Source organism: Elephas maximus, chromosome 15 (genome assembly GCF_024166365.1).
Source record: "Elephas maximus indicus isolate mEleMax1 chromosome 15, mEleMax1 primary haplotype, whole genome shotgun sequence".
NCBI classification, from domain to species: Eukaryota; Metazoa; Chordata; class Mammalia; order Proboscidea; family Elephantidae; genus Elephas; species Elephas maximus.
Genome location: NC_064833.1, coordinates 55,584,423 through 55,596,694, shown reverse-complemented (window position 1 = coordinate 55,596,694; position 12,272 = coordinate 55,584,423). Strand labels below are relative to the sequence as shown.

The 12,272-nt window shown below is 40.0% G+C and overlaps 1 protein-coding gene across 2 annotated transcripts in view; it reads left to right on the top strand.

Annotated features, from left to right (window-relative positions):
- The window catches only part of ATP6V0D2 (ATPase H+ transporting V0 subunit d2), a 53,684-nt gene extending 51,543 nt beyond the window's left edge, over window positions 1–2,141 (top strand). The window contains exon 7 of one of the 2 annotated variants that reach the window (XM_049854082.1): window positions 1,397–2,141. In XM_049854082.1, the coding sequence (XP_049710039.1) occupies window positions 1,397–1,558 (162 nt within the window). In that variant the 3' untranslated portion in view covers window positions 1,559–2,141. The remainder of the gene's footprint in view (window positions 1–1,396) is intronic. The other variant, XM_049854081.1, reaches the window with a different exon arrangement.
- The last annotated feature ends 10,131 nt before the right edge of the window (window positions 2,142–12,272 follow it).

Below are 12,272 nucleotides of genomic sequence, written 5' to 3'. Positions count from 1 at the left end.
AATTAATAAATATAGAGAAGCAAAGCTAGGACATACTTATGATCAAATACTAAGTATTCTCATGGTACACACTCTATCGGCGTATCTGCTCCATCCTTTCTTCCACAATGGGTCTAACTATGGTTATAATTATAACTAATGGGCACAACTATAACTCTCAGGAATCATTTGCGTAAAAATCTATTCAGAAGGTCTAAATTTTTCTGTTCCCCTAGAAAAGGCAGGAGAATATTGAGCCCATTTGTAGTTCATTTCTGGGCCACTTACGGTTCAACACAAATTTTTGGTGCTAGGTAAGAGTCCTCAAGTCTAGAGAAATTTTCTAGTGTATTACTATTCATTTGTCTGAAACCCCTGGCTCTTCCATGTCAACCTGACAGGGACTAACCAAGAACGCTGACATTTACCCAAGCTTTGTGGTTAAGAGTTGCTCTTGGGAGCAGTATGTTACCTTTCTCTAGGGACTGCTCTGTAGGCATTTTCCTGCAGCTCTCTAGTGCCTGTCCTGGGAAGAAGTAAAAATGATGCAAGTTCCTCAATATGTTGGCGATGTTTAAAAATTTCACAATGTTGCACTACTGCTTCAAAGGAGGCTGTTAAGGAAGCTGCTCTTGGCAGAAAATATGAGCCTCTATTCCTGAGAGCGGGAGCTCCCACTTCCTGATTACTTTGCTTGATGTTTTCAGAGCTGCCTGTGGGACTCAGCACCTTGCCTCCTTTTTCCATTCTAAATGTCAAAGTGGAAAAGAACAAAGGAGGAGCTCCTTTCCGACTTTATCCCAGTTTTAAAAAATTTTTTTTTTTTTTTTAAGTTTCTTTTGCGCATCTACCTTTCTGCAGAAAGAAAACATTTCAACTGTGTGTGAAGTGGCTGCAGGGCATCCTGAGAAAGCTCAGAATATCACTCAGTCTGAATTCCAGGGGCTCATGGCATTGCTTAGAGGAGGAACAGACAGCCTGAAACCTTTTGAAAATTGCAATAGTTGTGGCTGAGGAGAAAGACTTTACTTACCTAAATGAGATGAGCCTGATAGCTGGAAGACAGATACTACTACAGAGTTACACACACACACACACACACACACACACACACACACACACGAGAAGTTCTCCTAGGAATCTTTGTGCTGGTGTCTTGTGATTCTACCAAACTTATTTTTAAAGCACAGTTGTCTCTAAACTTATCTGCAGATTGACACCATCGCTTTAGCACTTGCCACTTTGCCACTGTTTTCCTGTATTTGGCCTGACTCAGATATCGTTTGCTTAAATAGAAGCGAGCACAGCACAAGTAGATTAAGTGCAAGCTGTAGTTTAATATTATTTCACAAATGCAGTGTGTTCCAAAGAAGTTCATGGTTCATGTTATTTATTTATTCATTTTTTCCTTCCTCAGGTAAAGATGAATGTGCTGGCATTCAACAGGCAATTCCACTACGGCGTATTTTATGCATACATAAAGCTGAGGGAACAAGAAATGAGAAATATCGTATGGATAGCAGAATGCATTTCCCAGAGACATCGAACTAAAATCAACAGTTACATTCCAATTTTATAACCCAGGAGAGGGCCTCAAATGCAGAAAATCATAAATGCTAAAAGGAAGTTATACAGGAAAGTAAGAAATCTGTTACGTTATCTAGGATACGCAAAAGTAAACTACACTCTACCTTCCATAAATTGCAGAATCACTGGAAATAAAATAAACCAACCCAGAAATACAGCATGTCTTTTTTTTTCCAGTGGCCTTAAATCTGGCTTCCACATTTATGTCTCATTGTTCACTGTCCCTTAGACTTTGATTTCACTTAACCGTATCGTACTTTTTGTATTCTTGTTGTGCTGTGCTAAAAATCAAGACTAATAAAAGTATTTTACTTCTGCTTTTTCCATGCAGCTCCACAGGCCCAAATGCTGAATGGTTGTTTTACTTTTTACCTTTTACTTCCCTAGTTCCATAAAAGTCCAGAGCCAGGGGTAGCCAACATGGGCCACATGTGATGGGAAATATTGTAGATCTTCCCTCCAATAAAGTTTGATTTAGTAGGCTTGGGAAAGCTACACAATTCCAAATCATATTCCCTAAATGCAAACTGGAGCGCTGGTGGTACAGTAGTTAACAGCTCATGCTGCTAACCAAAAAGGTCGGCAGTTGATCTACTAGCCACTCCTTGGAAACCCTATAGGGCAGCTCTACTCTGTCCTATAGGGCTGCTACAGTGACAGTAACAGGTTAAGATGGAAGTAGTGTTAATTTTGTTATCAACAGGCTACCCCTTATAAAGTCATTTCTCACAACTTTAAATAAAAGGTGTATCTCTCTTTCCTGTGGTTTCCTCATGCTTTGCCTGAGAAGAAAAAAAGCCACGGCTAATTGTATCTCATTCATGCAGAAGTATGAATCACAGAGTCAGTACGTGGGTTATGGATTCTCCATGAAACCCCTGAAGGACGGGCACATAAGCTATCCAGAAAGAGAAGTCAAACGCTGCTTCATTCCTTCCTTTAAAAATAAAGGAGATTCCTTAAATGTAAAATCTATATTTGCTATATTTTAAAATTAAACATATATAAAACCAAACCCACTGCTGTCAAGTTGATTCCGACTTATAGCGACCCCATAGGACAGAGCAGAACTGCCCCATGGAGTTTCCAAGGAGCATTTGGTGGATTTGAACTGCTGGCCTCTTGGTTAGCAGCTATAGCACTTAACCACTACAGCACCAGAATTTCCTAAGTGTATATATAAAAAAAAAAAAAAAAAAAGTGTATATACATATGTGGAAATCCTTTGAATGAGAATATTGACAGAGAACTAACCTATACTAGTATCTACAATTAGCTGCATAGACCAAGGAGTAAATCCATTTTTCCTCAAGAATCCAACCTTTATATTAGCAAAACACTTTAGTAGTTTTAGTGTTAGTATTTTTTAAACATATGGAAAAATAGTGACAAAGTCAGGGCCTCACCTCACATCTGTGTGGGAGGCCCAGGACACATCCAAATTTTGTAGAGGGTTCCAGTGCAGACCAACCCACTGAGGCCAAAGACCCTTCCCAGGTGCTACACCTGATCTGGAAAGCTTCCTCTGCTGACCTGTTCCTGGTTCCTGCAAGAGGCCGCTGTCTCTCACCCCAGGGCCTGGGTCAGGAGGTGTCTCTACATTTTAACCTTGATGGCCACAGTGGAAGGTTTAAGATTTAGGGGCTTCTTTAGAGGTTGTTGCTGATGGGAAAGGGGTAGCTTAGAGAAAGGTATGAGATGATTCTCAGTCTAACCCCCCACTCCTACCCCACCTCTGCATGCTATGGATGGGACTCTTAATGTGTGACAAGGTTATAGGCTTAAGTTATAACTTCTCCCTTTTCCTCTATAAGAACAACGAAGGCCACAATCTCCCAACCTCAGCTCTTCAGGTCCCTGAAGACTCTAACCATTATATGAATATAGAAGAAAGGAACTTCCCTCACAACCCCATGGGACAAGTACTGTGTGCCCCCGTTAGTGATGAGACACATCTCAAACTTGAACTTGAAGTCTCATAGCTATTAAGTGGTGAAGCTGGTCTCTGAACTTAAGTTTTAGCTGTCATGCCTCAGGGAACGTGTCTACCGTAGAGAACCACAGATCATTAGAGAAATTTTATCTTCTATAAAATGAGGTCAAAAGATTAGGTATATATAACAAAGTAGAAAACAGTAATGCAAAAATGTATTTCTTGTTCTGAGTAATTGAAACTGAGGCTCTTGTCTTCCCTTCCCCGCTGATCTCCAGCAAATACCTTCCAGCATTTCCTTAAACCCTCAGATTTCCACCTCTCTAGTCTGCTGCATTTGGTCTTGGAACATTGTTTTCCATATACATTCTTACGCCTGGACTTCCTCGCAGTCTGCAGTCAATACTGCCTGTACACTCCAGCAGTCTTTTCAGCCACTGTCACTCTCCATCCCTCACTCTCTAGCATTGCTATCATAGGTTTGCTTGTTGCCCCTTCCCTGGTGACCCAAGAGCAGGAACTTTGAGACCTCCAAAGGTTTCACAGTCTGGGGAAAATTTGTGATGCTCTAGTAGGGGCATTGATGGTTAATGGTAGAATTCTCACCTTCTGTGCATGAGACAGCTTCAACTCCTAGCTAGTTGTTGTTAGGTGGTATCCAGTCAGTTCCCACTCATAGCGACTCTAGGTACAACAAAATGAAACACTGCCCAGTCCTGCTCCATCCTCACAATCGTTATGCTTGAGCCCATTGTTGCAGCCACTGTGTCAGTTCATCTCATTGACGGCCCTCCTCTCTTTTGCTGACCTTCTACTTTACCAAGCATGATGTCCTTCTCCAGGGACTGATCCTTCCTGACTACATGTCCAAAGTATGTAAGATGCAGTCTCGCCATCCTTGCTTCTAAAGAGCATTCTGGTTGTACTTCTTCCAAGACAGATTTGTTTGTCCTTTTGGCAGTCCATGGTATATTCATTATTCTTTGCCAATACCACAATTCAAAGGCGTCAACTCTTTTTCGGTCTTCCTTAATCATTGCCCAGCTTTCTCATGCATATGAAGTGATTGAAAATAGCATGGCTTGGGTCAGGTACATCTTAGTCTTCTAGGTAACATCCTTGCTTTTCAATGGTTTAAAGAGGTCTTTTGCAGCAGATTTACCCAATGCAATGTGTCTTTTGATTTCTTGACTGCTGCTTCCATGGGTGTTGATTGTGGATCCAAGTAAAATGAAATCCTTGACAACTTCATCCTCTTCTCCATTTGTCATGATGTTGCTTATTGGTTCAGTTGTGAGGATTTTTGTTTTCTTTATGTTGAAGTGTAATCCATACTGAAGGCTGTGGTCTTTGATCTTCATCAGTAAGCACTGCGGGTCCTCTTTCCGCAAGGAAGATTGTGTCATCTACATAATGCAGGTTGTTAATGAGCTATTAAAGAGCTGGAGCTAGAAAACCAAAAGGGAAGAACACACTAGGCATTTCTCAAGCTGAAAGAACTGAAAAAAATACTCAAGCTTCGAGTTGCAATAGTGAAGGATTCTGTGGGGAAAATATTAAATGACGCAGGAAGCATCAAAAGAAGATGGAAGGAATACAGAGTCATTATACCAAAAAGAATTGGTCGACATTCAACCATTTCAGGAGGTAGTATATGATCAGGAACCGATGGTACTGAAGGAAGATGTCCAAGCTGCTCTGAAGGCATTGGCGAAAAATAAGGCTCCAGGAATTGATGGAATACCAACTGAGATGTTTCAACAAACAGACGCAGTGCTGGAAGTGCTCACTCATCTTTGCCAAGAAATTTGGAAGACAGCTACCAGGCCAACTGACTAGAAAAGATCCATATTTATGCCTAGTCCCAAAAAAGGTGATCCAAACCAATGTGGAAATTATCAAACAATATCATTAATAGCACACACAAGTAAAATTTTGCTGAAGGTCATTCAAAAATGGCTGCAGCAGTATATTGACAGAGAACTGCCAGAAATTCAGACCGGTTTCAGAAGAGGACGTGGAACCAGAGATATCATTGCTGATGTCAGATGGATCCTGGCTGAAAGCAGAGAATACCAGAAAGATGTTTACCTGTGTTTTATTGACTATGCAAAGGCATTTGACTGTGTGGATCATAACAAATTATGGATAACATCGTGAAGAATGGGAATTCTAGAACACTTAATTGTGCTCATGAGGACCTGTACACATAGATCAAGAAGCAGTTGTTTGGATGGAACAAGGAGATACTGAGTGGTTTAAAGTCAGGAAAGGTGTGTGTCAGGGTTGTATCCTTTTGCCATACCTATTCAATCTGTATGCTGAGCAAATAATCAGAGAAGCTGGACTATATGAAGAAGAACAAGGCATCAGGATTAGAGGAAGACTCCCGGCCGGTACACGTCATGAAAAGCTACCACCCGTGGAGTTTTTGTGTTGCTGTGATGCTGCTGGTTTTAGCAAAGCTTCCAGACTAAAACAGGCTAGGAAGAAAGGCCTGGTGATCTACTTCCAGAAATCAGTCAATGAATACCCTATGAATCACAATGGTCTGATCCACAATGATCAGGGAAATGACACAGGACGGAGCAGCATTTAGTTCCATTGTGCATGGGGTCACCATGAGTCAGAAGTTTCACTTGACAAAAGCTAACAAGAACATGGGAAAGTAGTTGCAATTCTGAGGACATTTGGAAAACATCAAAGAAGAAATTTAGTCATTTCTTCTTTTTTTTTTTTTTTTATGATGAATGAGGAACATTGACTGAGAGCAGTTGGAAATAATCTTTCTGAATCTGGGCCAGTTTGGCCGAGCATTGTTAGGTAATGATGGAATTCATCTGACCCGACTGAAGACCCTCCGCCAATAGCAGCAATGTAATAAGACAATGAGAAGGTTAAGAGAAATCTTTGTAGAGGGAAAAAAACTTCAGTGATTGGATTTCAGGGACTTCATTAATATTAATTCTTCAGTTTACCACTTAACAATTATTGTCAACAATATCTTAACAGATCTAACAAATAAGACATAGATATGAAAAAGAATATGATTATAGTTTCTTTGTATTTTGTCTTGTTAGTTTCAGGAGCATACAATAGTCTCCCTATTCCTTGATTCATTTAATTACTTTTGAATCATTTTCTTTCTTCTTCAGCAAATAGCAGCATTAATACTTATGTGTATGGAGTAGAACTTCTGAGGAATGTATGGGGTATTATTCAAGGATATCATTCTTAATGAGTTCATCCCTTCTGTCTCACTATGGCTGATGCTTCAAGTATGGATGGATACATTATAACTACAATACTAGGATGATTAAACTATAAGGCCCAAACCACCTGTCCTAAGTAATTGCCCATCCTTTTTCTCCTTTACACCTTCAATATTTCATTTGGCTTCCCGTTAATTACTTTCCCACTTTCTCTTCAATCACTTTGTGCTGCAGTTTTCAGCTTCCATCACTGACTTGATCACTCATTGAAGTTCAATTCACCAGAGCGTTGTTCAATATGGATAAAATCTGGCTACTAATGCAAAGGAAGTCAAGTTGGAATTGTCTTTGAAAAGATAGAAAGAGTCCAGTGTGAATATCAATGTATTACAAAGGAATTGTCTCCAGAGAACTAGCCCTGACCAAATACGCGAACACCATTGTAAAAGCTAGCATCTTTGACAAACTAAAAATACATCTGTAGCTCTATGATAAGAGTAGGGCTATCAGTAGCCTTCTGGTCCCCCTGAGCCTTGTGTACTTGCTAGCCAGTAAAAAAAAAAAAAAAAAAACGCCAGTAGAAATCTCTTATTGTAAAAGTTGGAAACAAGTTAAAAAAAAAAAAACTACAAGAAAACGTAAGTCATCTTTCAGGTAGCAAGAGATAGGCCCCTAATCAATAGAGGTGACTATCATTATGGCTGGCTGTGGTGGTTTTACAACATGTCAACAAATAACTTAGACACTTCTCCCACTAAGAAGTGGAAACCTTTGTCTTCTCTCATTGAATCTGAACTGGCCTTGGTGACTTGCTTATAATCGACAAAATACAGAAGTAACCCTATATGACTTCCAAGGCTTGGGCATAAACGGCAATGCACCATCCACTAGTGCTTGGAGTCCTGAGCCACCAGGAAAGTAGTCCAACTTTCTTGAGCCTTCCATATTCTGAGATAGCCAAGCCACATGGAGAGGCCAAGTATGGGCACTCAGGACAGAAGCCCCAGTTTAGCTCTTAACCAATAGCATCAACTACCAGCCAGGTGGGAAACCCTGGTGGTGTAGTGGTTAAGAACTACGACTGCTAACCAAAAGGCTGGCAGTTTGAATTCACCAGGCATTCCTTGGAAGATCTATGGGGCAGCTTTTCTCTGTCCTATACGGTTGCTATGAGTTCAAATCTACTCAACAGCAATGGGTTTTTCCAGCTAGGTGAGAGAGCCGTCTCGGAAATCTAGCCAATTGAGCCTCAAATATTAAGGCTCAAGCCGATACCTGACCACAACTGCATGAGAGACTCCAAGTGAGAACTACCTAGACAAGCCTTTCCTAAATTCCTGAACTGCAGAACCTAGAGATAATAAAATCATTGTTTCAAATCACTAAGTTTTGTTACTTTATTTTGCAGTAACAGAAAAGGAAACAATGTGCTCAACAATCATCACTTAATATGTCAAACATATTTTTGTATTCTCCCATAAGTCCTTTCCCAATGTGCTGCAGTCATCTCTGCAAGTAGTCAGGAAGGGTGTAGCTTTCCACACACAATCACCTACAAATGAGCTTCACCTCTAACCTAGAGGGACTACCTCTGTACCATTTGAAGACAGAACGCCAATTCCAAGAGGCAGATGTGACCAAGCAACACCAGTTGCCAATGGAATAGTCTTATTTCCCAGTAAGACTTGGCTTTGAATTTAGCTGGACATCTTGTCTTGACAATGAATCTAGCTTTCCAGGGATGAAAGCCATTATCTTTGTCATCTTTTGAACAAACAGCAATTCCAAAATTTAAATTATTTGTACATTTTTAGATTCCACTTCTATGGGTTATTTTTAATTCAAGCATTTAATTCGATATTCAGCTATAAATGTTGTGATGCATATTTCATTGTTAGATGCTCACTTTTCACATTTTTGCTTTCTTTGTTTTTTGTGTTTTGTATCAATGTAGTGGATTACTAATACATTTCAGCTGATTTCTACAACATGAGGCATTTTTAAAAATTAAGAGATTGAATGTAGGCCTTTCCTTTTGGAAAAAAAAAAAAAAATTCATATAGCACCTTTTCTACTCATGTTAACCTTGTTAACCTGACTGAACTAGGCCCAAAATGGAGTTGCTTGTGCTGAGTCCCATGTCGGCAAACCAAAATCTAAATTTCTATTTCTCGTAAATGCCTAACTTTCCCTGGCACAGAAGTCCAAGTCAATCCACTGACTCCCCCAGAAATGGAAGCCTAAGCTAGGAATCAGGACTTTCCCGCTGAGCCTAACCTCGTTCGAAATTTCCTCTTAATACCAAAGGAGGAGAGAAGATGCTGCCAGCCAATCCAAAATTTGTCCAGTATAAGCTTCCTTGTTATAAAACCTTTTTGCTTTGTACCATGCTTCAGAGCTCTTGTCTGACTTCTAGACTAGATGTTCCCCAGTTCATGAACTGAAAAATAAAGCTTATGATTCATAACACACACACACACACAAAGCATATAGCTAAGACTTTAATAATCTTCATGATCGGGTATTGTTTTAATTCAACAGTGTATTTCTTAGGATTTTTGGAGGCATGGAAGAGAAGGTGACCACAAATCTCAGTTCCCCTGTGCCCATATCATGTGGTTGTACACAAGGACTTACCCTGGGGGTGATGATCACATGATTTCTGCTGAATAAATCAAAAGGCTTTTCAGTAGAAGGAAGAAAATTATGCAAGATCCATACATGAAAAGGAACACAAATCACGTTTTGAAGAATCAACATATTGCAGCTGAACCCTCTGTCCTGCGCTGGATGTAATCCTGTGGAATACCAGGATTATCCTGGCCATGGGATTCACCATGAGTCCCTAACAGTGGTTTGAATCCTTTGGGTTTGTATAACCCTTTAAGAATATGATAAGCACTTTGGACATCCTCAGAATAATAGACATCTGCACATTCACCCCAAATTTTGCATAATATTTGAAGGGACAATGGATTCCCTAAAATCCACTCATGGACAACCTCAGGGTCTATAGATTCTAGGCTGAAACCTCTATTGCACAGGTTATCAGCGGAAAGAAAATGATGAGATAGAAAGTAATGGATAAGATAGGATTTTAATCTGAAAAAAAAGAAAATATAGGTACTCATACACACTTTCCGCCTCTTAGAAGGGCATCTTATTCAACTGAGCAAGAAGCTTGAGGATAAAGGCACCGTGCTTTGGTGGAGAAGGTCTCCGCACCTGGCCAGTAAGATTCAGTCACATCAATCATGGGGATGAATGGAGTGACAGAAGTCACAGCCATTTTGCCCTCATACTAAACCAAAATTATAAGCCAAAGCATCTGTATCTGTTTTTAAAACTATTGATACTCAGATCCACTAAATGTATTACGCAATGATACTGCTTTTTTCGCAAGAAAAGTAGGAGAAAACTCTGTGAATTGATTATAAATAAACTCAGACCTGCGACGTTTCCTGAAGCTTTTCTTCAGGGCTGAATGGTCAAATAGGAAAAAATACTTTTAAGGCTTCCTCTTTGGTGAAATAGAAGAAAATTGGGCTTTCACATTCCCTCCTGGCACCTGAAATGAATCATTTCTATCTTCTTAGTCATCTTTTATTGCTTAAAGTCAAATAAAAGTAAGTCAAGTGGAAGAGTGAAGAGTGGGCAGGCCAGATGCATAACCTCCTTAGTAAATATTATAAATCCAGGAAGAGCAGGTGGATTTAAATCAGTATATTTCCCAGAAGAAAACATATATTTTTATGTGCAGGAAGTAGCCTGCGTTACCCTGCATCAGCGAGGCCTTTTTCAGGCAAGATTGTGGAGAAAATGATTCTGTGTAAATAAAAACAGCTGGACACACTGCTTGCACCCTCGTAAGCCACATGGAAACCATAAATTGGCTTATGACAGGAGTGATTTTAAAATATGGGAAGACAGCAGAAAGGAGAAAAGGGATGCTTCTGTAAAAACAAAGCAGGAATCATCAGTGGAAACCTCCACAGAGCATATGATTTTTTTCAAAATTGGCTCTGGGTTCAAGCCATGAGAGTAGCCTACTTAGACAACTTACCTGAGGAAAAGCCAGTGAAAGCAAATGTCAGGTGGTTGTTGAATGCGAAGCATACTCTTTTAAAGTCAAGCTAATATTTTAACCTTTTTCTCCCTACGTTTTATTTAGGTTTCCCCTATGTATTTGCCCAATAGGATATAATTATCAATAGTGCTAAATTGAATCAGGCAAAAGTAGACTCACACATGAAGGCTGATTTCAAATATTAACTCTCAGGCACTATGGAACCAAAAGGCTTTAACCTCTTAGAGACCAAAGTAAGGCAGTATGACAGCTTTTGTTGAACATCCAAGGACCCTCTGGAATAATTAATTAAGTGCTCCATATACACCTTAAGAAGGCTCTTCTCAAATTCAGCAAATTGAGATAGTTAATAGAAAATGAGCCCCCACCTCTAGCATTCTATAAATGTGATTGTGGGCACAAAAGAAAAACTGCCGTTTTATTAACCCAAAACCAAACCCACTGCCATCACGTCGATTCTGACTCATAGCAACGCCATAGGACAGAGTAGAATCACAGGGCTTCCAAGGCTGTAAATCTTCACGGAAGCAGACTGCCATGACTTTTTCCACCAAGTGGAGTGGCTGCTGGGTTCGAATCATCAACCTTTTGGTTAGCAGCCGAGCGCTTAACTATTGCACCACCAGGGCTCTTAGCCTTTTAATTAGTCTTCTTATTTTATAAAGTAGATGTAAATTGAAGGTTTTTCTATTCAAGCTCATAAAAGTGCTACCAATCTGCTGAAACAAGTTTTGAGGGACTAATGGACACTGCCAACCAACGTGAGCCCAAACCCAGAATTTTACAGTTTTTTGAGTGTGTGTATATGTGTGTGTATAAACATATACGTGTGTGTTATGGACAAGGGTGGGTTATCCAATAGCACAGTGCTAACCTGGTTTACCAGCTCATCTCTAGTGAACAATTTCACATGGGTTTCGCCACATCTTTTATTAAATTGTTCACTATGGATTAGTAAGTAAGCACAAGTAGGCTGGTGCTTACCTTGCTTACTGGGTCATCCACCCCTGTCAGGGACTGTAAATTTGAAAAGAGGCTTTGATTCTGTAGGAAGGTGCTTTGGGGTTGGGGAGAGAGAGAGATGTCAGGCATACCCAGAAGTAGAATCTTTGATGTGGTGAAAAAATGTGGCATTGTTCACTACAGATGATCTGGTAAGCAAGATAACCACTGTGGTTACCTTAACAAAGTGGTTACCTTGTCTATTGGGTAATCTGCCCCTAGTTATAGATTGAATTGTGTCACCCACAATATGTGTTGCAAATTCTAACTCCCTATACCTGTGATTGTGATTATAATCCCATTTGGGAATGGATTTTCTTCGTTAGGAGCCCTGATAGCATACTGGTTAAGAGCTCAGCTGCTAACGAAAAGGTCAACAGTTCAAATCCGCCAGCCACTCCTTAGAAATGCTATGGGGCAGTTCTACTCTGTCCTATAGGGTCACTATGAGTCAGAATCAAATTATCGGCAA